The sequence below is a fragment of the Scyliorhinus torazame genome, chromosome 2, assembly GCF_047496885.1.
Source record: "Scyliorhinus torazame isolate Kashiwa2021f chromosome 2, sScyTor2.1, whole genome shotgun sequence".
Classification (NCBI taxonomy): domain Eukaryota; kingdom Metazoa; phylum Chordata; class Chondrichthyes; order Carcharhiniformes; family Scyliorhinidae; genus Scyliorhinus; species Scyliorhinus torazame.
This window is the reverse complement of record NC_092708.1, coordinates 254,519,673-254,543,410: the sequence shown is the minus strand read 5'-3', so window position 1 is coordinate 254,543,410 and position 23,738 is coordinate 254,519,673. Positions and strand designations below refer to the sequence as shown.

Sequence of the window (23,738 nt, the reverse complement as noted above, 5' to 3'; positions counted from 1 at the left end):
CTCCTATAGGACCCAAATGATCTCTTGTCATCCCAGTTTTCCAAGAACCCCTGCTTGATGGGCCATAATTACCCAGAAGTTTACATTCCATCATAGACAAGTGCACATTTCCTTCCAGATACAGAAAAGCCATAAATAACGTCACATGAGCGGCATGGTAGCACAGTGGTTAGCACTGCTGCCTCACAGCTCCAGGGATCCGGGTTCAATTCCGGCCTCGGGTGACTGTGCGGAGTCTGCACGTTCTCCCCGTGTCTGCGTGGGTTTCCTCCGGGTGCTCCGATTTCCTCTCACAGTCCAAGGATGTGCAGGTTCGGTGGACTGGCCATGCTAAAATTGGCCCTTAGTGTCCAAAAAGTTAGGTGGGGTTACAAGGGATAGGGTGGAGGCATGAGCTTAAGTAGAATGCTCTTTTCAAGGACCGGTACAGACTCGATGGGCCGAATGGCCTCCTTCTACACTGTAAATTGTAAATTCTGTGACTGTCTTTGTGGAGCTTGCACGTTCTCCCTGTTTGGTGGGTTTCCTCTGGGTGCTCTGGTTTCCTCCCACAGTCCAAAGATATGCAGGCTAGGTGGAATGGCCATGCTAAACTTGCCCCTCAGGGTCCAAATTTGTGTAGGTTAGGTCACGAGGTTACAGCAGGGGGTATTGTTCTCGGTAGTGTGCTCTTTTGAAGGGATGGTGCAGACCCGATGGGCTGAATGGCCTCCTTCTGCACTGTAGGGATTTTATGATTCTGTTGTCAACATATCTTAACTCAAATCCCACACTAAAACTGTTAAAATCAACAGTGAAGACCGCTTTCTATCATAATATCAGTGAACATAAAAGTTTTCTCCCTCTGGTACAGATCAGTTAAAGCAATGCATGGCTTGTTTAAACATAGTGTCATCTTAAGTACAGGCTGATTTTGGATATTCCTTTGAACTGATGCTTGTATTGTGGCCATTAAGACTACTTCAGCTAAGACTCAAATGAGCTCCATCATAAAAAAAATTATTTCTTCACTAACAACTGATTTCCTGTTCCCCAACTATCTAACTATTAATTGTCCAACAGGAAATCAAAACTGAACTACTTAATTTTAAACTATGGTTAAAGAATAAAATCTATAGATATTACAGGTTCTAAACATTAGTAGAATTTCAAAATCTTACAACATGTTACCAAGTTTCTTAAATTAATTTTCACAATTTAAAAAATAATAGTTCTTGTGCATCTACTTCTATCACCTAGTGTTTGAAGATTCAGAAGAAATGTTGAGACTTTTTGAATAAAGAAAGAGAGCAATTTACTTGTACACATCCATTTGGGGAAAAAAACATGTTGATGATGTAACTTGCCGCAAAGGTCATGTCACTGAATTGATCCATTTAAAATTTCCGATAGCCACATGCAGCTTCTCATGTGCTTCATGTGCCTGTCGTTTCAATTGGTTTTGCCTTACAGGATCAGCACTGAATTCTCAAATATTCACTGTAATGTATGTATTGGGAAGTTATCCTGAGGGGACTCAACGTTCCACTTTTCAAATTACACTTCATGAGAGAGCGTAACCAAATTTGTGCTATGTAATGTTTTGATCGTATTGAGAGCACTGGGTAATGAGTAATGCCCTTTATTTTGCCTTTATATAGTGAAGTATTTAACATATGTTTAGGCAATGAGAACCCAGGCCTGGAATGTGTGTAGTTATGATGGTGAAATTAACAGCATTGCCATCATTACTCTTCGAAAACTGATGCCAATCTCTGGTGTATACATATGCAGTTAAGCACAGAAATGCAAACGTTGCTGTCAGTGTATTCTTTTTTTTCATTTTAGGGTACCCAATTCATTTTTTCAATTAAGGGACAATTTAGCTTGGCCAATATACCTACCCTGGCGCAGTAGTTAGTGCTGCTGCCTCACGCGCCGAGGTCCCACGTTCGATCCCGGCTCTGGGTCACTGTCCATGTGGAGTTTGCACATTCTCCCCTTGTCTGCATGGGTTTCGCCCCCACAACCCAGTTATGCAGGGTAGGTGGATTGGCTATGCTAAATTGCCACTTAATTGGAAAAAAATGAATTGGGTACTCTAAATTTATAAAACAAATATTGCGCCTTTAACGTTCTCGCCAGCCAGGTCCTCCATGAGCCCAGTGGTGGTGTCAGCCCTAAGGGTGAGGGGGCAGAGGTGGCAGCATCCGGGGCTGGAGGGTGCCTCGGTGTGGGTGCCGATCTGTAATAACAGTAGGTTTGCACCAGCGGGGTTGGACACGAGGTTTGGTGAGTGATGGCAGGCAGGGATTGAGCGATTTGGCGGTCTGTTTATAGGGGTCAGATTTGCTGAGTTGGAGGACCTGGAGGAAGAGTATGAGTTGCCCAGGTGGAATGATTTTAGGTACCTACAGGTTCCGGACTTTGTAAGGCGAGAGGTGCCGTCCTTCCCTGAGCTGCCGCCCCTGGGGTTGCAGGACAAGGTGCTGTTAAAGGACGAAATGGGGGAGGGGTGTCAGATGTTTATAAGGAGTTGATGGAGTGGGAGGGAGCTCTGGTGGCATATATTAAGAGGAAATGGAAGGAGGAGCTAGGAGGGTAGGTGAGGGATGAGACTTGGGTGGAGGTCTTGCGGAGGGTGATCGCGTCCTCGTCTTGTGTGAAGCTAAGTCTCATCCAGTTCAAAGTGGTGCATAGGGCTAATATGATGTTGGCGATGCTGTGTAGGTTCTTTACAGGGGTAGAGGATAGGTATAGATGGTACGAGTCCAGAGGTGGTGATATTTTGGGTGTCAGAAGACCTGGGAGTCCAGGGGGTAAGAGAGGCCAACGTTTTGGCCTTTGCCTCCCTGATCGCCCGAAGATGGATCTTGCTCAGGTGGCAGGACTCAGAGACGCCGGAAGCGGGGATGTGAGTGAGTGACCTGGCCGAATTCCTGAGGCTGGAGAAGGTTAAGTTTACCTTGAAGGGGTCGGAAGATGGGTTTACCCGGAGGTGGATGCCATTTATTGATTTCTCTAAGGAGGTTTGAGAGGTCAGTAAGGGGGGGAGTAAGGGGGTTAAAATCGGGAAGGCAGGATGTGAGGAGGGGTTGGCATCGGGGAGGGGGGGTGAGTGGGTGTTGGTTGTTTATTGAATTGTTTGGTTATTCATCTGATTCTGTTTGTATATATGAAAAAGCCTTGAATAAAAATATTTTTAAAACGGGCAAGCGAAATCCATGTGAAGGCGGACCCAGCGACGTCCAGGCCTATCCCATGGGTGTAGAGGCACAGCTACCGGAAGCTCCTGATGGGGCTGACACAGGGCAGCGCTGGGCCACCAGCCGTAACTCCTGGCCAGCATTTTCATTTTGGAAATGTCCGGATGAGCAGCATGAAGGTCTTTCAGAACTAACGGTTGGCCTTTCTCAGGCACAACGACCTTCATGATCACAGGAGGACACCGTCTTTGATGGTCAATTCTGACATGTTGGTCGAAAAAGCCTTCAACTCCACTGGAAGTTGTCGCTTTGGTCCACCGGATAAAACCAAATGTCGACTTTGCTAACATTGGATCATACTGCATCCAATCGTGGATATAAGTAGCCGTTACAGGCAAAGTGTCCATGATGTTGAGGACTGTCATGATTTCATCGGCTGTGGGCGGATCCACCGAGACTACAGCAATGGGAGCCGACTTAACATGTCGGCATTCACAATGGACCTGCCCAGATGATGTTCGAATGAATACTGGTACGCAGCCAATAGTAAAGCTCACCTCTGGATCTGGGCTGATGCAATCGGCGGCACTGCCTTATCCTCGCGTAAAGAGGCCAAGCAGAGGATTATGATCCAATATTATGAAAAAATGGCAGCCGTAAAAGTATTGGTGGAAACGTTTAACCCTGAACACTATCGCCAGACCTTCTTCTTCACATAATTGCACATAATTACGCTCTGCAGCCATCAACGTCCTGGAGGCAAAAGCTATTGGACAATCTTGGACGTCACCCATGTACGACGATGCGCCACATGTCAAATACAGGCGTCAAGATGAGTCAGTACTTTCGATTAAACTAACATCCGTATCATGAAATGGAATGCAGTCTCCTGTTCATCACCGCAAACCCAGGGTTGATTTTTCTGCAGAAGAAAATATAGTGGGAGCCAGGCTTGTCAGATTTGGTACAAATTTGCCATAATAATTTATCAGGCCCAAGAAGAAGTGAAGCTCTGTCACATCACGCAATGCGGGGGACCATCTTTATTGTCTGCACATTGTCAACGACTGGGTGTAGGCCATCCACCTGGTAGCCTAAATATACCACTTCTCCCCATTGAAGATGCATTTCGCTTTACGCAGACGCAGCCATATTCGAAAACCACTGCACAACTTCTTCAAGATTTTTCAGGTATTCTGGCTCTGTTCCCTCCGTGATTAACACATCATCAAAATAGAGAGAAACACGTGGAAACCTTAAAATAAACCTTCGATAATGCATTGAAACACGGTGCAAGCCGAAGAGAAGCCAGACTGAAGCAGGGTGTACTCATATAAGCCATTATGGGTGTTGATCGTTACGTATTTTCTTGAGGCCTCGGGCAGTCGGAGCTGCAAATAAGCATTGCCCATACCCAATTTTGTGAATGTGGAGCCTCCAGCCAGTGCGGCGTATCGATCTTCGATACGAGGGAGCGGGTACCGATCCAAACGTGAAGCTGTATTTACAGTTAATTTGTAATCACCGCAGAGGGAGACAGTCCGATCCGTTTTTGTCACCGGAACCACTGGCACCACCCAGGTTGCTATGGCCCGGTTGAATGATCCCGAGGCTCTCTGATCGTCAGGGCGGACAATGTTCCTCAAACTGCTATTCCCGCCGCATTCTGAGATCCACGCTCAGCACCATGCGCCACCATAGGCACACACTTGACATCTCTCTCCAGCACTGCCGACTTACCCGATCTCAAATCTGTCCTTGCCCTAAGTTTCATTTCATTCTTCGTCCCATCCGCTGTTAAGGAACGCAAGCTCCAACAACTCATCGATACCAACGGCCATCCAGGATCCTCCACCCCTTCCCGCCCCTCGGATCCCATCTTTTCTAGCCCCAGTCCTTGCCGTCTATTCACCATACCCTCGGACCATCCCCTCCCTGAGACTGAACGTGCTGTAATCAGCAAAGGACTCAGCTTCATACCATAGCGCCCCCACTTCAATTAATTTCGGGCTCGAAACGATGCAGAACTCTTCTTCCACCGTCTTTGTCTCCGTGTTCCCAATTTCGGGCAGGAGGCCTCCCCCTGTTCAACAGACCCTTTTACCCGCCTCCAGCATTCTCCCTCCACCTGGACCCACTCCCTCCGGCCGCTTACCTGCTCTTGATCTTTTCATTTAGAACTGTCAGCGTGACATCGACCATCTCAATTTCTCTGCTCTTCTCACCCACTCTAACCTGTTTCCTTCCAAACTTGCTGCACTCCACTCTCTGTAGAATAATGGATACCTGGGAGTGAGTTACAGGCTGGAATCTAATCGAGGAGTTCAGCTGGTTTATATATAGAATAATGGACACCCGGGAGTGAGTTACAGACTGGAATCTAATCGAGGGGTTCAGCTGGTTTATATATAGAATAATGGACACCCGGGAGTGAGTTACAGACTGGAATCTAATCGAGGGGTTCAGATGGTTTATATATAGAATAATGGATACCCGGGAGTGAGTTACAGACTGGAATCTAATCGAGGAGTTCAGCTGGTTTATATATAGAATAATGGACACCCGGGAGTGAGTTACAGACTGGAATCTAATCGAGGGGTTCAGATGGTTTATATACAGAATAATGGATACCCGGGAGTGAGTTACAGACTGGAATCTAATCGAGGGGTTCAGATGGTTTATATATAGAATAATGGATACCCGGGAGTGAGTTACAGACTGGAATCTAATCGAGGGGTTCAGATGGTTTATATATAGAATAATGGATACCCGGGAGTGAGTTACAGACTGGAATCTAATCGAGGAGTTCAGCTGGTTTATATATAGAATAATGGACACCCGGGAGTGAGTTACAGACTGGAATCTAATCGAGGGGTTCAGATGGTTTATATATAGAATAATGGATACCCGGGAGTGAGTTACATACGGGAATCTAATCGAGGGGTTCAGATGGTTTATATATAGAATAATGGATACCCGGGAGTGAGTTACATACGGGAATCTAATCGAGGGGTTCAGATGGTTTATATATAGAATAATGGATACCCGGGAGTGAGTTACATACGGGAATCTAATTGGGAGGTTATATGGTTTATATATAGAACAATGGATACCCAGGAGTGAGCCACAGACGGGAATCTAATCGAGAGATTATATGGTTTACATATAGAATAATGGATACACAGCTTGTAGCGCCGGGAATGACCCTGCTATCTAACGACACTCTGTTTATTTTTAATGCCCTGGTGGAGGGCGCTCCCCTAGACCTTCTCCTCATCATTTTCAGCACTGAGGAGCTCCTGAGAGCGGAGCTCGTCCGTACAGGAAGTGATCGGGACACCATTTTGAAATGGCATCCCGATCTCTTGCCCCCCCCCCCCCCCCCCCAACGCAACCCACAAACCCCCCCCCCCCCCAACACACATATAAGGGGGTCATTGAACCCCTGCCCCACACCCCACCTCACACGGGCAGGGCACCTCTGGGCCCAATCCCTGTGCGGGCAAAATGCCAGCCTAACACCCTGGCAATGCATCTGCCACTGCTGCTTGGGCACCCTGGCAGTGCCAGACTGGTACCCAGGTGGCACTGCCAAGATTCCATGCTGGCAGTGCCAGGGTGCCTGGCTGACACCAGCAGAGCCAGGGTGCCATCCTGCCCGGAGGCTGACGACCCGGGGGCCTCCAGTTGCATGGGATACCCCTAGATGCCATCCCACCTGGTTCCCATTTTGTTGGGACCATTAGTGAACGACACCCGGCTGGGGTATCCATGGCGAGGCCGATAGATACTGGTGGCCTTCAGATCTCGCAAGATCTAATCAGATCTCCCGAGGCATAACGGCCATCAGGAATCCCGGGGGCAGCCTTTCCTGGAATCTACCAGCCGGTAGGTCACGCCCCTTATTAAATAGCAGATCTGGCTGGAGGGGACAGAGATCCTATCCCTGCTACAAATTCACCTGTAAAGGACTCGTTTCATCATCTTCGTTTTGCTGAAGTATTTGTTTATTTCCAATTGAACAACAGGCTGTTGGTGTCTTGTGACTCTTGGTGAGTCAGTACTGTTCCTTTCTCTAATTTATGTTATCATCCTCTCTTTTGTTGTTTATGGCACTTTTTAATGTTTTAAAATGGTCCTATCTGGTCATCTGAAGTGATGGAGATTCTAGACCCTATCTCATCATGTACAAAAAGCTCTCCTTATATCCCCTTTGCAGTTCTTAACCTGATTCTCTGCTCCGGGCTATCATCCTTTCTCTCAGTAAAAACACTTTCTCCTCATTTACTTTGGAAAAATTCTATCCGGTTTGCAACAACTTTATTAAATCTACCTTGAAACTTCTCTGCTGTATGGGAGAACCTTCCCAGTTTCTCCACAGGTCTGCAGTCCCTATGATTTTGCACCAGTCTAGTAAAGCTGCTTTCCATCTCCAAATTAGCATGATATCCATCCTCAAATATGGTTCCCAGCATTGAACACAATTGGAGGCCTATTGAAAATTGGTTTCCCTTTTTGAACATTGTAATGATTATAACCGAGTGTCTCACGGGTTAGTGGAGTCACGTGTTGGTCAGGTAGGAGGAGTGCCAGATTATTTTCCCTGAAAGACATTAATAAAAAATAATAGGGCTTTTCTGACAATCCAGCAGCGGCTCACACGTTACCAAGTTCATTAAATTAATGTTCACAACTTTAAACAAAAAATGTTCTTGTGCATCTCTGTCTTTGCTTGAGAAAGTGGTGGTGAGACTGCTTCTTGAACTGCTATATGCTGTAGACAAACCCGCAGTGCTTTCAGGAAGGCAGCTCCAGGATTATGACCCTGCGACCGTGAAGGGATGGTGATTATAGTTCCAAGTGATAATGGTGTGTGCCTTGGAGAGGAAGGTACAGGCAGTAGCGTTCCCATGCCACTGATGCCCCTTTCATCCTATGCACTGGATGCCATGGATTTGGGTGGCTCTCTCAAAGGAGCCTTAGTGAATTGCTGCAGTGTATCTTGTTTATGATACAGACCGACCATGGTGGGCCAGAAGCAGAGAGAGTGGATGTTTATGATGGTGGATGGGGTGCTGAACAAAAGGATGTTGGGGGCGATTCTGAGTCCCGCGCCGGGCCGGAGAATCGGCACAACCACGCCCTGACGCCCCGACGCTGGCCCGCGTTTCTCTGAGGTGCGGAGAATCGGCACCAATTGCGCCGGCGCGTTGGGCGCGGCGCCGGCCGCGGGCCGCTGGAATCGGTGCGGCCGCGCAGATCCGACAGAGTCCCGCCGGCGCCATTCACCCCTGGTCGCTGCCGGCGCAAACGGTCGGGGGTGGCCTGTGGTGGGGGGGGGGGGCTCCGATGGGGTCTGGCCCTCGATCGGGGCCCACCAATCGGTGGGCCGACCTCTCCCCCCCCCCCTCCACCCCCCCGGGTCTACTTTCTGGCGTGGCCGGCCCCTGAACACCGACTCCATGTTGAGTCGGGGCCGGCGCGCTAAAGCAGTCCCCCACGCATGTGCAGGTTGGCGCAGTCCACCTGCGCATGCGCGGGTTGGCGTGGCGCCCATTTGGCAGCGCAAAAGGAGGCTGGAGCGGCATGAACCGCTCCAGAGCCGTGCTGGCCCCCTGTGGGGACCAGAATCGGTCATACCCTGGCCCATGAATGCCCGGCGCGAACACTTGGGCCCAATATTAGAGAATCAACCCCTTTTTATTTGAATAATGCAGGAACTGAATTCATCAGAAAGTATTCTAGTCAGCTCCTGACTAGTGCCTTATGACTATTGAGGAGATTTTGGGAAGTGGGAAAAGGAGCTATTTGCCACAGAATATCCAGCGTCTGATCAGTTCCTGGAGCCATAGTATTTATCTGGCCAGTTCAGTTAAATCACCGGTCAATGCTAACTTTCAGGATAGTGATGGTGGGGGTTTAGCACAGGGCTAAATCGCTGGCTTTGAAAGCAGACCAACGCAGGCCAGCAGCACGGTTCAATTCCCGTATCAGCCTCCCCGAACAGGCGCCGGAATGTGGCGACTAGGGGCTTTTCACAGTAACTTCATTTGAAGCCTACTTGTGACAATAAGCGATTTTCATTTCATTCAGTGATGGTCAAGTGAAAGTGGTTCAAGTTCCTCTTGCTGAATTTGCGAGCTTTGCATTCCTGATTCAATTCAATAACTACTAGATTACATACAGTATGTATAAATGTTATCTGATGATGTTTAAAGTCAAGAGACCCTTATTGGAAAGCCTGTTTTTAACCAGAGATCAAGTGATTTTAATTTCCAGTTTGTTAAAATGTTTGCAGTTATTAGTGGAAATTGTCTATTCATTGGATCACTTCAAACAGTACCGGCAGATTAAAATGGCACAAAGTGGTAAATCAGTCTTATGATGGACATTAACTGATTCAGTCGATCGACCTCTGCAGCACACCTTGCAAAGCAACACCCAACCTCTGCCCACATGTCCTGTACAAATTGTTCCATGCAAATACACCCATATCTGCTTGCATAACCAGCTATAACTCAATACTCAAGTTAGCTCATTCAGACACACACAGATGTGTAAAAATACCAACCATGGCCTATGTTCAAATATCTGTATGTTGTTCCCCAGTTTGCATCAACGCAAAATGAAGATGTACTCATCCAAAACTCTGCAGCCCGTAACCTTATTTGCATTAGATCCCGTTACCCTATGAGCTTGTCACTCCGAGGGCTGAATTTCCCCTGCTCAGTGGGGATGAGGCCCCATGTGCAATGGTAGGGCCTTGGCGCTCAAAAGGCCACAACCCCATCCATCACTAAGCCTGTGGAGCAGTTACCCCTCCACCCTGTGTCCTTACTGACTTAGGGCCTCCTTATTTCATGAATTTGATGCAGGCAATGGTGAGTGCCTCCATAGTGAGCCATCCTCATGCTCTCCTACCTGTCTCTGCAGTGCTAAGCTCACCCAGTGGGGCTGCCAGCCTGGCTTTGGTAGCCCACCCATAGGGTGGGATTTTCCACCCTCCCACTACATCCTGCAGTGCTAGGGTGCAGTCTGATCATGTCCTTCTCCACGTGGGCTATACTTAGCTGTGTGTCCTCAGTGGATTCCCATTTTAAAAACCTATTGGAAACCTCGCCGATGTGCGGTCATATCAGCAAGGGGGAAGCCCGTTTCCCCACTAGAATAGCCACCTCCCTATTCTTCGCATCTAAGCCCGAATGGAACACCTGCCCCACCCATCCTTTACATAGTCTGACCTGATCTGTCAGTTTCAGGTGCGTCTCCTGCAACATGACCACATCTGCCTTTAAGTTCTTTAGGTGTGCGAGTACCCGTGCCCTTTTAATCGGCCCATTCAGCCCTCTCACGTTCCACGTGATCAACCGGGTTGGGGGGCTCTTTACCCCCCCCCCCCATGTCGACTAGCCATCCCCTTTTCTAACCCAGCTCCTCACCCGGTTCCCACGTACCCGTATATCCCACCGACGGTGCTCTCCCGTCCCGACCACCCCGCCCCATAACAGCTCCCCCTTCCCCTTAGCAGCAGCAACCCAGTTAACTCCCCCCTCCCCCACTAGATCCCTTTCTAGCGTAGTTGCATCCCCCATGTTGCTCCCAGAAGTCAGCAAACTCTGGCTGACCTCAGCTTCCCCCGTTTGTCCTCGGTCCCTCATTGTGCGAGGCCCCCTCCTTCCTGCGTCCCCGTTCCCGCCACAATTACCATAGCGCGGGAGCAAAGCCCGCGTTTCCCACTCGGCCCCGCCCCTGATGGCACAGTTCCCTTCTCCTTCCCCTTTCCTTCCCACCGGCGCCCACAATTCCCCATGCCCGGTTGAAACTTGCCCTCCTTCTCGCCACCTCCGCACTCCAATCCTGGTATACGCGGATCACCGCGTTCTCCCACCTACAGCTCCGAGTTTTCTTCGCTCATCTTAGAACCATCTCTCTGTCATTGTAGCGGTGAAACCTCACCACTATGGCTCGAGGTATTTCTCCTGCCTTTGGTCTTCGCGCCAGAACTCGATAAGCTCCCTCCACCTCCAAAGGGCCCGTCGGGGCCTCCGATCCCATTAACGCGTGAAGCACCGTGCTCACATATGCCCTGACGTCCGCCCCCTCTGTGCCTTCGGGAAGACCCAAGACTCGTAAATTCTTCCTCCTCGAGTTATTCTCCAGGGCTTCCAACCTCTCCACACACCTTTTGTGCTGTGCCTCGTGCGTCTCTGTCCTTACCACCAGGCCCTGTATTTCATCCTCATTCTCCGCAGCCCTTGCCTTCTCGAACCGAAGCTCCAACTCCTGGGTCCTCTGCGCCTCCTTTAGCCCTTCAATCGCCTGTAGCATCGGGGCCAACACCTCCTTCTTCAGCTCTTCCACACAGCGCCACAGGAACTCTTGTTGCTCCGGGCCCCATACCAAACAGCCACCTTCCAACGCCATCTTGCTTCGAGCTTCCCTTCCTTGCCGCTGCTCCAGTGGATCCACTGCAATACGGCCGCTATCCTCTCCTTTATCCATATTTATCTGGGGGGATTCCCTCATATTTCACCGCACAATGATTTTGGCCGTTAAAGATTGCCATTGGGGCTCCTAATAAGAGCCCAAAAGTCCGTTTCAACGGGAGGTGCCGAAACGTGCGACTTAGCTGGTCATCGCCGCACCCGGAAGACACGCATAGCGCTGTTCTGTGGGGGTCATGGCCCGCGACGCATAGGCGACCGGAGCCCATGCGGATCGGGGAAAATCTGAAAATCTGATCTCGTCGGTGAGATTCTCTATTTCTGGCTCTCGCTGAATTTTGCGCCCACGTCGCCGTTTGCACTCAGCGAACCTGGGCGCCAAGTCCCGGCTTTTGTCATTTAATCTCCCCTTGCCTGTTACCCCATCACACTCTGTTCTATCCCACCCTCTCCTCTTTCACTTGCTCTAAACAATTCTAACTTATCACTGTTCTGAGGAAAGGCAAGCAGACCCGTAGCGTCAACTCTGTTGTTACTTTATAGTTCCCGCATTCTCAGCACTTTGTTCCTGGGCTGTTTCTTGTTAATATTATCAACCTCAGTCTGAAACAGAAAGGGATTGGTGCTGTGCACAACTATACTGTGTTTGGTGCAATTCTCTGGGAGAGATCCTTTTTCCTGTTGATGACCTTCATATTGGATTGTACTCAGTGATATGACACTAAAGGCACAAGGTAACATCTTTTTAATCATTTACTTTAATGTTTTCATTTAAACTAGGCAATGCGCTATTTGGCATGCATACCAACCAAGTCCAACTGAGGTCCGGAGCGGCACGTGGCGCAGTGGTTAGCACTGGGGTGCGGCCCTGAGGACCTGGGTTCGAATCCCGGCCCTGGGCTACTGTCCGTGTGGAGTTTGCACATTCTCTCCATGTCTGCGTGGGTTTCACCCCCACAACCCAAAAATGTGCTGATTAGGTGGATTGGCCACACCAAATTGCCCCTTAATTGGAAAAGAAAAATAATTGGCTACTCTAAATTTATATGTTTTTTAAAGTCCAACTGGTGTCTGAACTCTATTACCAGACTTGCCTGTTACTTGTTTTTTAATTTAAAGTGACAAATTATTTTTTTCCAATTAAGGGCAATTTAGCGTGGCCAATCCACCTGTTCTGCACGGGGAGAATGTGCAAACTCCACACTGACAGTAACCCAGGGCCAGATCGAACTTGGGTCCCCAGCACTGTGAGGCAGCAGTGCTAAACACTGCCCCACCATGCCGCTCCGACTTGCCTGTTACTTTGACTCCTTTTTCAGAACGTCCCGTCACTCTGACACCCTGTACCAGACTGACCCTCACTGTGCCCACCCCACCACCACCTCCCCTTCTGCCGCATCCCCCCCTCTCCCCCCACCCCCCACCCCTGCCCCCCACTGACCTAATGTCCCTCGGGGGAGGAAATCTGCTGTCTTTACCTGCTCTGACCTACATGTGACTTCGACCCACAGCAATGTGGTTGACTTAACTGGCCGAGCAAGCCCCACAGTTGTATCAATCCACCACGGTAAAAGGAACTGTGGGTGTCTCAGTCTCAGTGCCACATGGACTGCAGTGGATCAAAGTAAGGGCTCACCAACATCTTTGAGGACAATTCGGGATGAAGATTCTTGTCAGCGGTGCTCAGATCCCACACACTAATCACCTTTCACTCTGACTATCCTTGTCCCAGAACTGACCTTCACTCTGACCTCTCATCTGTTGAAGAACTGATCCTCACTCTGTCGCTGCCTCGAGACACTCCTGCTCAGAGCCCCTACTGGTGTACGGGGGAGGGGGTGGAGTACGGGTTGGCAGGTAAAATAAAATGGGTGGTGAGCCCATTGCCTTTCTGCTCAACGCCCCCCCCCCACGAGCTGTCCCCCATATTGCAGCGGATAGGAAAGGCATCAGCCAACCAGCCTGTCCTTAAGTTTATTGAAGCCCTGCAATTGCCAAATAAAGTCCATATTCTAGGACCTCTTTCCACCTCCACCACCAGAAAACAATGGGCAGGTGAAGGCATAAAGAAAGTGATCTATCCACTACTTTATAAACTCAGGGTAAAAGATCGAAAGGAAGGAGGGGTACCTCCTTTGAGGGGGTCTCCTCTGCCCATTGGGGTCTATCTTCAACAAGATAGTGCTCCCCTTTATGCCTCCAACTGCCTCTTAAACCCAACCCCTCATGACCCAACCGGCTAGAGTCTCCGCATGGTACGGTAGCACAGTGGTTAGCAGTGTTGCTTCACAGCGACAGGGTCCCAGGTTCGATTCTTGGCTTGGGTCACTGACTGTGCTGAGTCTGCACGTTCTCCCGTATCTGCGTGGGTTTCTTCCGGGTCCTCCAGTTTCCTTCCACAAGTCCCGAAAGACGTGCTGTTCGGTGAATTGGACATTCTGAATTCTCCCTCTGTGTACCCAAACAGATGCCAGAGTGTGGCAATGAGGGGATTTTCACAGTAACTTCATTGCAGCGTTAATGTAAGCCTATTTGTGACAATAATAAAGATTATTATTATTATCCCTCTCGCAACCAGGACCCGAGACTTACCTTTCAGTCCGGTGTCCATGATCTTTTTCTCGAGACTTCCTCGCAGTTGAAAATTCTCATCCTTGTTTTTAATCCCTCTGTGACCTTATTCCTGTCTGGCCCTGTGACCTCCTCCAGTCCCACAGCCCAGTGAGATTGCTGCATTCCATGGAAGCCATAGAACCTCTAATTTTGCCCCTTAAGCAACCCAGATTATAATCACTACACCATTTGTGGCAATAATGCAGCTGTGTAGGCCCTGAACTCCTTCCCTCCCAAAACCGCTATGTCTCTCTATCTCACTTTCCTCCTTAAACACATCTTTAAACCTACTTCCTTGACCAAGATTTTGCTTATCTTCCCTAATATCCCCTTATTTGGCGCTGTGTCTAATTTTGCTTTATCACACTTCTGTGAAGCACCCTGGCACGCTTTATTGTATCAAAGGCAACGAGTAAGTCATTTTGTTGTGCTCAGTTTTCATTAGCCTTTCCCGAGTTTCTTACTTAGAGACCGCGTCCCAAATTACGATCCAGGAAAAATGTAAGAATTAATAGCTTGCATTCTGAGCTTAAATCACTTTTTCTGTTCAAAAAACCATGGCCTGTATTCAAGTAATTACAACAGTTTCCCCACAGAATTTATGCAAGCTTGCCTTTTATGGAAAAAGATTCCAGCAAATCTTTTCTTGTTCCCTCCAACCTGCTTCTCACGATGGTGCCTCATGCTGGGGAACAGTTAGACAGGTTCAGGCTGCTAGGCTGCCTCAGGCTGCTCTCCCAGACCTAGCTGAAGCAGCTGTTCTCCAACGGAGAGTCTGGATGGTCAGTGTCCATAGGCTATTCAACCACAAATTTTAATTTTTTTAAACAAAAAAAAGACCCGATTTGAACCACAATGGGCATCATTAGCAAGTTCAACCCTGCTCCCAATGCTCGTAAACGTCAATCGACGGGCAGCAGGAAGCCAAACTGCAGTTCGTTTGTTTATCCTTTTCGATTTCCATTCAAACCATCGTCCGCAAACAGGACCAACAACAGCAACTTGCATTTATATATTTATTCTTTCGCAGGATGTGGGTGTTGCTGACAAGGCCAGCAATTTTTGCCCATCCCTAATTGCCCTTCAACTGAGTAGTTTGCTAGACCATTACAGAGGGCAGTTAGGAATCACCCATATTGTTGTGGTTCTGGAATCACATGTAGGCCAAACCAAGCAAGGATGGCAGATTTCCATCACTAAAGGGGCAATATTGAACCAGATGGGCTTTTACAACAAGCGTAAAAGAAAATGATGGTAGTTTCATGGTCAACATTATTGTGACTAATTTTATATTCCAAATTTATTAATTGAAATTAAATGCTACCAGCTGCTATGGTGGAATTAAAACTTTGTACCCCAGAGAATTCAGTCTGTATGTTACTAGTCCATTGATGCCACCACAACATCACCATACCGCCCCCCCCCCCCACTTGTGTTTTGGTGTAATTAAAATTCCTAAGAGTCTTCACAGGAATGGTTATCAATCAAAATCTGGCACCATGCCAATATCAGGAGGATGACAAATAGAAACTTTGCAGAGGGGATTTTTGAAGAAGCGTAAAGAAAGAGAGAGAGCAGTTGAGGAAAAGGATTCCAGCTCTTAGGTTGGAGACAGCGTAAGGCAGAGCCCAGTAAGGAAGCAAGAACCTTGGGGATGGGTAAGTTCCGTGACTTTGTCACAATCAAAAAATGAAGCATCAAAGCTGGGATCAAAGTCATGAGGTAGATGTTCAATTCACTACCCGAGTGACGAACTGGCATTGCCAGAATTGCCCAACTTTTATTTGCATTGGAAAGGAAAATCAGGCACCCAATTCACATAACTGGCTTGTAAGTCCCATAGTCCCAGAGGACCATGGGCTGCTTTCCCCTTTGAGGGAGGGAGCTGACTGGTGGTGATTTAACCTGAGGATCACCACATCCCAGGCGAGGGACTAGGTTGAGAAGGGGTCTTCATGGTCACCTCAGCCGGTACGGGAATTGAACCCTCGCTGTTGACGTCGTTCTGCATTTCAAACGAGCCGTGAACCCGCATATGGTAAATTGAAACCCTGGGATGGATTCTCCGCCCCCCCCCCCCCCCCCCCCCCCCCCCCACGCCACGTGTTTCTTGGCAGCACGCCATTCGCTGGTGATGGGATTCTCTCTTCCTGCCGCCTGCCAATGGGATTTCCCACCACCGGGAAACCCATCGGTAGCAGTGTGCTTCCAGCGGGAAAAGAGAACCCCAACAGTCGCAGGATTCCGGCCCCTGTTCCATATACAATAGCTCTATGTTACACAAGTGTTTTCAAAAAAATAATTTTAGAGTGCCCAATTAATTGTTTCCAATTAAGGGGTAATTTAGTGTGGCCAATCCACCTACCTTGCACATCTTTGGGTTGTGTGGGCGAAAAACACGGGGAGAATGTGCAAACTCCACACGGACAGTGATCCAGAGCCGGGATCGAACCTGGGACCTCAGTGTCATGAGGCAGCAATGCTAACCACTGCGCCACCGTGCTGCCCCTATACTGTGTTTTTTTGCCAGTCAGGTGTCAACTATGGTTTCATGGGCAGCAGCACTCTCACCTCTGAATTCGAGGGGGATGATGAGCCCAAATCCCACTTCAGCACCTAACCCAGGCTGACATTCCTGTCTAATACTCAGAGAACATTGTACTTTCAGGTGGGATACAAGGATTTGTCTGTCCTTCCAGGTGGACCGAAACGATTCCATAGCACTATTTTGAAGAGGAGAATGTTCTCCCCAGTGCCCTGGTTGACATTTATTCCCTGTCCAACATCAAGAAAACAGATGAACTGGTCATTATCACATTGCTGGTTGTGAAACTGGCTGTGTGCAAAGTGGCTGCTGTATTTCATACTTTACAACAGTGAGTACACTTCAAAAGTATTTAATTGTCGGTGAGGTGCTTTGGGACATGCTGAGGTGCAAGGCCCTTTGACCAAGCAAGGCTTCTGGAGGTAGGAGATGAATGTCAAACCCGAGTTGGAAACCTGATGTGAAAGGTAGCATAGAAATACAAACCCTCGTTTTCTGTTCAACTGCTGGAGGAGTTTTGCTGGAATTGAAACAAAAATCTCGAGACAGATCACTGTCACCGTGCCTGGATATCGGGGAAGTAAAAGCCACCGTGACTTTGACTAATGCCGATTGGCTTCTTGTACCAATGTCTGGGCTGGGGGTAGGTAGCATGAAGAAAATGGAAGTGAACAGGAAAGTAATGCTGTGATGCCTTTTTGTTCAGGTGTAGATGGAAAACTTAGGCTGGACGCCTGAAATACACACAAAAGGACCCAAGCTTCCTGTTTGCATTGTTTGGGAAGGATAACTGTAGTCCCGTTCCAATATGAGTATTCAACTCTTAGAAAACGTGAATCAACCTACACACAAAGACTTGGGCTTGATCCAGCTGGATTTCATTTCCAATTGCTTTACTTCGGAATTCTAAGAGCTGGGGAAAGGTTTCCTTGCAGATTCTTGTCTCTTTTATTCGATGGCATGTGTTGACGTCTCACAATGTTTTTTTAAAAAAGAGTTCTCCCCATTTCTGTCTCTCTTAAAATTTATTCTAAGATTGGAGAAACAGAAATAATATGACAGATTTAATGAACTGAGAGATGGGAGAGTGAGGCCGGCTTAATGTCAGCCCCTTTGCTTGTGTACCATGAGGTTGATTCATCATTCTGTCATTTAGTCAAAAGGAACTTCAACAAAAGGCTCTTTTTCCTCTACCCCATAACCATCCCCCTCCTCAGCACCTCCTAACAACCTTGACTCACTTTCTCTCTCTCCCTCCCTCTCACTCTCTCCCTGTTAAGGATTTATGCATCTGCATGCAGAGTTTACTCAATAGGCAATCACAAAAGCCTTCTCTGTTGCGAATACTGATTGTACCATTACTGGGGTCCGCATTAATCAATTTTGAAAGCGCCACGGTAAAATGTGGCCTCAGCAGTGAAGGAATTTGCTGCTGAGAATTGGAATTTGTATGTCCAAATACTGAGGGTTCAATAGCTGTATTAAATTTTGCAGGAGGAGTTGGTGGTGGGGGTGTGGGGGGCTCTGTTAAAAATGAGCAAAAACAATGCGCTGTAAAGTTCCATCTCTCCACTTCCCCCTCCCACAACCACAACTAACTCACCCTCCCAAACTTGGCAGTTAGGCTGAATAAATGTGTGGTGCCCTTGTTTGAGGCTCAGAGGGGTAGTGACAGTGTGGAGAGAAAGTGGCATTGCCCGCGTTGCCATGCTGAAGGAGGCTTACGGGAATTACGTGGTGGGGGTGGGCTCGAGCCAGCCTTTGGCTCAATGGACAATGGTAACTACTGCGGACTGTTAATTAAGTGTCCCAAGTAGTGAGTTGTCAAAGTCCTTTAGCTCTTTGAATAGTTCTGTCTGGGCCAAGGTTCTGTCTTGATCACGTGGGACTATGAGCATGAAACTATTCCATGGGAAAGCTGGCGGGAGACCCCTTGGAGAGATGACCGTGAGACAATATATGTTGAAGGGGCTTTCACCAAGGCATCTTCCAACAAAATGAAGAGGTTTGATGAGGAAGCATACACTGACGACATTGCCTTTCCCCTCTGAATAAGAAAAGCCAGAACCATGAAGTCTTGAGCTGAACATTGAAATTGTTTTTCTTCAGCCAGTGTTTAAGGTGGCCCAATTAAAGATGGTGCGTCAGTTATTTCACAACCCCCTAACCTACAAAGAATTTGTGAGTGAGGGCTCCATTTTCTTCCAAACTTTGTGACTTTTGGTGAGGTTGATGGCTTAAAGAAGTCTGCTATCCATGTAAACTCACACCAACGGGTGAGATTCTCCGATCTCATCCATGGCAGGACCCGTTACATGCGAGAGCGGAAAATGCTGGTGTTCCAGCCAAAACCCCATTTACTTTCAACTGCACTGGAAAATCCCAGCCGTGAGCATGGATGGAAGATTTTGGTCACTGCCTGCAGAGATGGATCTATTTGGGTCTTTCATGTATCCCTCAACCCTGAACCTTGCCACTTATCATCTTGCTGTCCTGACGTTATTGAATATATTGTTCTGGACACTGTGATACTGGATACACCTCCAAAAGGTGTTTTTTCCCCCAATGCCTCTGTTATGTGATAAGAAGTATTGTAGTCACATTGAAAGTGGAGGGGGACACAGGCCTGTCAGAATTTCGAGAAAAATCTGACATCCCACCTGGAAATAATCTCAGGGCCATAAACATGAAATTTCCCCGATGGTATTCGTCGCTCTGCTGTTGGCAGCAATGGTTCTCAGCTCTGGGATTCCCTCACTAAACCTTTCTGACATGCTGCCGCCCTCGCCTTTCCTTTAAACATAACCCCACGACCATGCTTTTGATCAGCTGTCTTAATAACCTCTTAAAGTTCTGTTCAATAATGCTCCTGTAAAGTGCCTTGGAATGCTTTACCACATTCAAGGCACTATATCAATGAAAGTGGTTATTTATTGGTGTGGAATTAGAGATGTAATGTGTAACCTCTAAGCCTTCACAGCCTCAGGACACACAAGATCACTTTATAGCCAGTTGAATACTTTGAAGTGTAATCACTTGGAATCCGAGAGCCAATTTTTTCATAACGGTGTCCCTCAGCAGTATGATAATGACCAGATAATCTGTTCTAACGGTCGACTGATAACCCAGGTGGAATTTGCGGTTTGAAATCATGCAACAGGATATTTTACATCCTGAAAGAGCAGATGGGACGTCAGTTTAACATCTCACGCGAAAGAGTGCAATACTCCTGCACTAATGCACTGAAACGTCACTCTGGATGACGTACTCAAGTATCCAGGGTAGATCTTGAACCCAAAACCTCAGAGTGGGGAGCGCTACCACTGAGCCATGGCTGACTTTGTGCAACATTAAAATTGCAAAAGAGGGAGGTAGCTAATTGGGATTCAGCCAAAGAGGGAAGCAGAACAGTGGGATTCAGGCAGGAAGAGGGAGGCAGAACGCTAGTGTAATAACCCTCACGAGGCCCAAGTGATTCCTTAATCGATCTCCCTGTGGGATTCATGGAATATGAGCTTCTCCCCTAGTGGGTGGAGGCACGCCCAGCTGGGGCCTGTTACCTGGGACAAGGACCAGCATTCAGGTCGTCCCGACGGGGACTTACTGTGTGCGTGAGCTGCCGTACTGGCCGTTTTCAATGACTACAATAAACTTGCATTTATTCACTTACAAGGGCCTCCTAGGTCTTCATAACTGGGATTCAGGCAGGAAGAGGGGGCAGAATACTGGTAATTTAAGCATCCGGTTTGGGAAAGGCATTAAGAATTTGTCAGGTAGAATGAGAGAAGACAATACAACACATCTCAAGTTTACTTTTGTACTTGCTTAAGTAAGAACTTAAGCCAACAGTCAAGACAGCGATAATGTAACAAGTTATGTTTTCTAATCCCAGTGACAGATCATTTACTTGGAATTGTGTCGATTCTTGAATTGAACGTGCAGCATTCCAACATAAGATATCATTCCCATCCTTCAATTTGCCACTGAATGCCTGTTATGTGAAATCTCAATCCAGTTCAGTCAGAGTGCTCAGCCTTCCATACTCTACAATCCTTTAGGACCAGTCTCACACAGTTGTTCTCTTCCCTTATAGTGCCGAGTTTTGGAAGCCTTCTAACTGAGGAGTCCTTTGCAACTGAGCAGACGCACCTTCACGCATTGAACCAGCTGGACACAGGGTTCCCACAGGGGATTGCTGCTGATGGTAAGTGATGATAGAACCATTGAGGATAAGGAGGGGGCCGGGCAAGTCAACAAGCTACGTGTGGGCTCTTCGATGGTAACTTGGGGAAACATCATTTGGGGGGATCGACAGTCTGTCAGTGAGGTAAAACAGCCTCACTGCTCCCATTTCATATCGGCAATCAGCAATGTATAAACTATATCAGTGACAGACTGGCTGGTTAAATGGGCAGTTCCTTTCTGGGTCCAAAATCAAAACCAGTCCAAGATGGTGCTGAGAAAGTCTCCTCTCTCCATTGGCAATGTTTGTATGCGTGATGGACAGCAGGGTTATTGAGTATGTCACATGTGAGCTTGACACTGTCCCAAACCTTTTTTTCACACAACACGTAATAAGGGTGACACAGTTATACAGTGGTTATTAATGCTGCCTCACCCGGGTTCAATTCGGGCCTTGGGTCTGTGTGCAGTTTTCACGTTCTCCCCATACCTGTGTTTGTTTCCTTCGGGTGCTCCAGCTTCGTCCCACGGTCCAAAGATGTGGGGCTTAGGTGGATTGGCCATGATAAATTGCCCTTTACTGTCCTAAAGGTTAGACGGGGTTACGGATTAATGCGGGGGAGTGGACATAGGTGGGGTACACTTTCAGGGGGTTGGTGCGGATTTACTGGGCCAAATGGCCTCCTTCTGCACTGTAGGGATTCTATCTCTGCCTCTCTCTCTGTGCCTTTCTTTATCTCTCTCACCGCTCTCTGCTTACTTCTCTCTGTACCTTTTTTATTATCTCCATTTTTCTCCCTGGCTGCATTTCTTTTGTCGCTTCCCCTCTCGCTGTAACTATATCTCTGCTCATGTCCTTATCGGAAACCTCCATCACCACACTCTCACATTCCAATTTCAGGCATACTACAAGAATGGAGATTTTTGATTTTGATAGGGTGGTTCAATATCAGCAAAGGGCTGAACACTATCTGGAGAGACAGCACTTTATTGTTTTGGGGTAGAAGCAGGTTGGACATGTAAAGCATAAGCGCGCGGCTCACCAAGAGAGCAACACAAGTGGAAAATCCCACGAGAATTGGGAAACGCGATTCTCGCTAGAGATCGAGTTTCCCGATTTTCCCCATTCCTTGGCAGTCACATCCCGAGACCTAATTTTAATAGTTTTGCATTCATTTTAATATTGTTAGCGTCCCCCTGCAACATGATCCCCCCTCACTCAATTTTCAAACCTCAAACACCTTTGGCCAGACGTGAGGCAGTCAAGGAATCCCTCTGGGGGTGCAGAGGAAGATATTGCCTCGGGGGACGGGGTAGTACAGGGACATGCCCCCTGGCACAGGTTGGCATTGACAGTTTGGTAGAGTCCCAACCTGGCAGTGCCAACCTGTGCCAGTGGCAGTGACATGGGTAGGCCCTAGTGGTAGCCATACTCGGTGAGGGGAGGGGTGGGTGGGGGACACACATGTTGATGTGCAGTGCACAGAAAGTGCTGAATATACCTCCACGGTCTTGGTAGAGGAGGGTTCAACAATGCTGAGGATTGTCGGGCAGGGGAGCAGGCACTAGAATTCTGAGGATTATGGTGGGGGAGTTGCCCCCGATCTGTTCGTGGGGCTGGGGCCTTTCGGCTGCAACACTGATCGGGTGCCCTTTAAAAAAGGTGTCATGATATGCGGACACACACATAATGATATACAGTCAAGCAGCTAATGGACACAGAGAACAGGACATAGCCAATAAGCAGGCAGGACACTCAGGGGTGGGATCTGACTATAAAAGACACGAGGCACTCACACTCCACCTCTTTCCACTGATGAACATCTAGAGTGTCAGTCAAGGGTGTTGTTACAATCTCACGCCCCCAACACGTGGCTAAGAGCTCGTCTGGTTCAGTCAGACAGAGTAACCACACTTAGGTTAGCAGAGAGTCGAACTCACAGAGAACTGTGCTAACTGTGCTATTAGTTCAATAAACCTGATTGAACTAACTTCAAGGTCTGGAGTATCTTTTTGATCTAAGCTGCATCCAGTTGCAGCCAGTGTTATACCAATGTACCGAACATGACATGATACCAGGAGACTACTAATTTAAGGTGGCTTACCTCAGTCCGTTCCGTGACGACCAGCAAATGTATCCCGGCACCATGGAGAAGATTCTGGCTCCTCACCAGCTCAGGACCTCCGGCAATCTCAGTGCCAACTGGCGGATATTCAAGCAAACGTTTCTGCTGTACATCAAAGCTTCAGACTTTGTGGGTACGTCTGATGCAAGAAAGATCGCGCTTCTCCTCTCAACAGCGGATGATCAAGCCATTGAACTCTTCAACTCGTTTAACTTCACCGAAGGCCAGGACAAGACAAAGTTTCAGGCCATCCTGGACAAGTTCGATAGTCACTGTGAAGTTGACACCAGTGAAATCTTCGAGCGCTACATATTCAAACAACGTCTTCAAGGTAAAGATGCATCTTTCAGTGCCTTCTTAACTAACCTCCGCCTGCTAGCGCTGTCCTGCAACTTTGGTGATATTGCTGACTTCATGATCAGAGACCAAATCGTGTTTAGAGTTCACTCTGATCCTCTGAGAGAGCAGCTCTTAAAAATCAAGCATATGACCCTGCCAGTCGCGATTGAAACATGTACAGTGCATGAGCACGCAAAAAATCGGTATGCCCAATACAAATCGTCTGAAAATGAGAAACTTGCCTCCCACGAGGCAGAGAGTGTGCAGGCCATCTCCCGGTTGCAGCGCCTCAGCATTGAAGACA

At 48.0% G+C, this 23,738-nt stretch overlaps 1 protein-coding gene across 2 annotated transcripts in view; it reads left to right on the top strand.

The window, feature by feature from the left end:
* ltk (leukocyte receptor tyrosine kinase) overlaps positions 1 to 23,738 on the top strand; it is a 381,725-nt gene that overhangs the window by 91,092 nt on the left and 266,895 nt on the right. For both annotated transcript variants that reach the window (XM_072486158.1, XM_072486157.1), the window contains exon 2: positions 20,881 to 20,991. In XM_072486158.1, the coding sequence (XP_072342259.1) occupies positions 20,881 to 20,991 (111 nt within the window). The remainder of the gene's footprint in view (positions 1 to 20,880; positions 20,992 to 23,738) is intronic.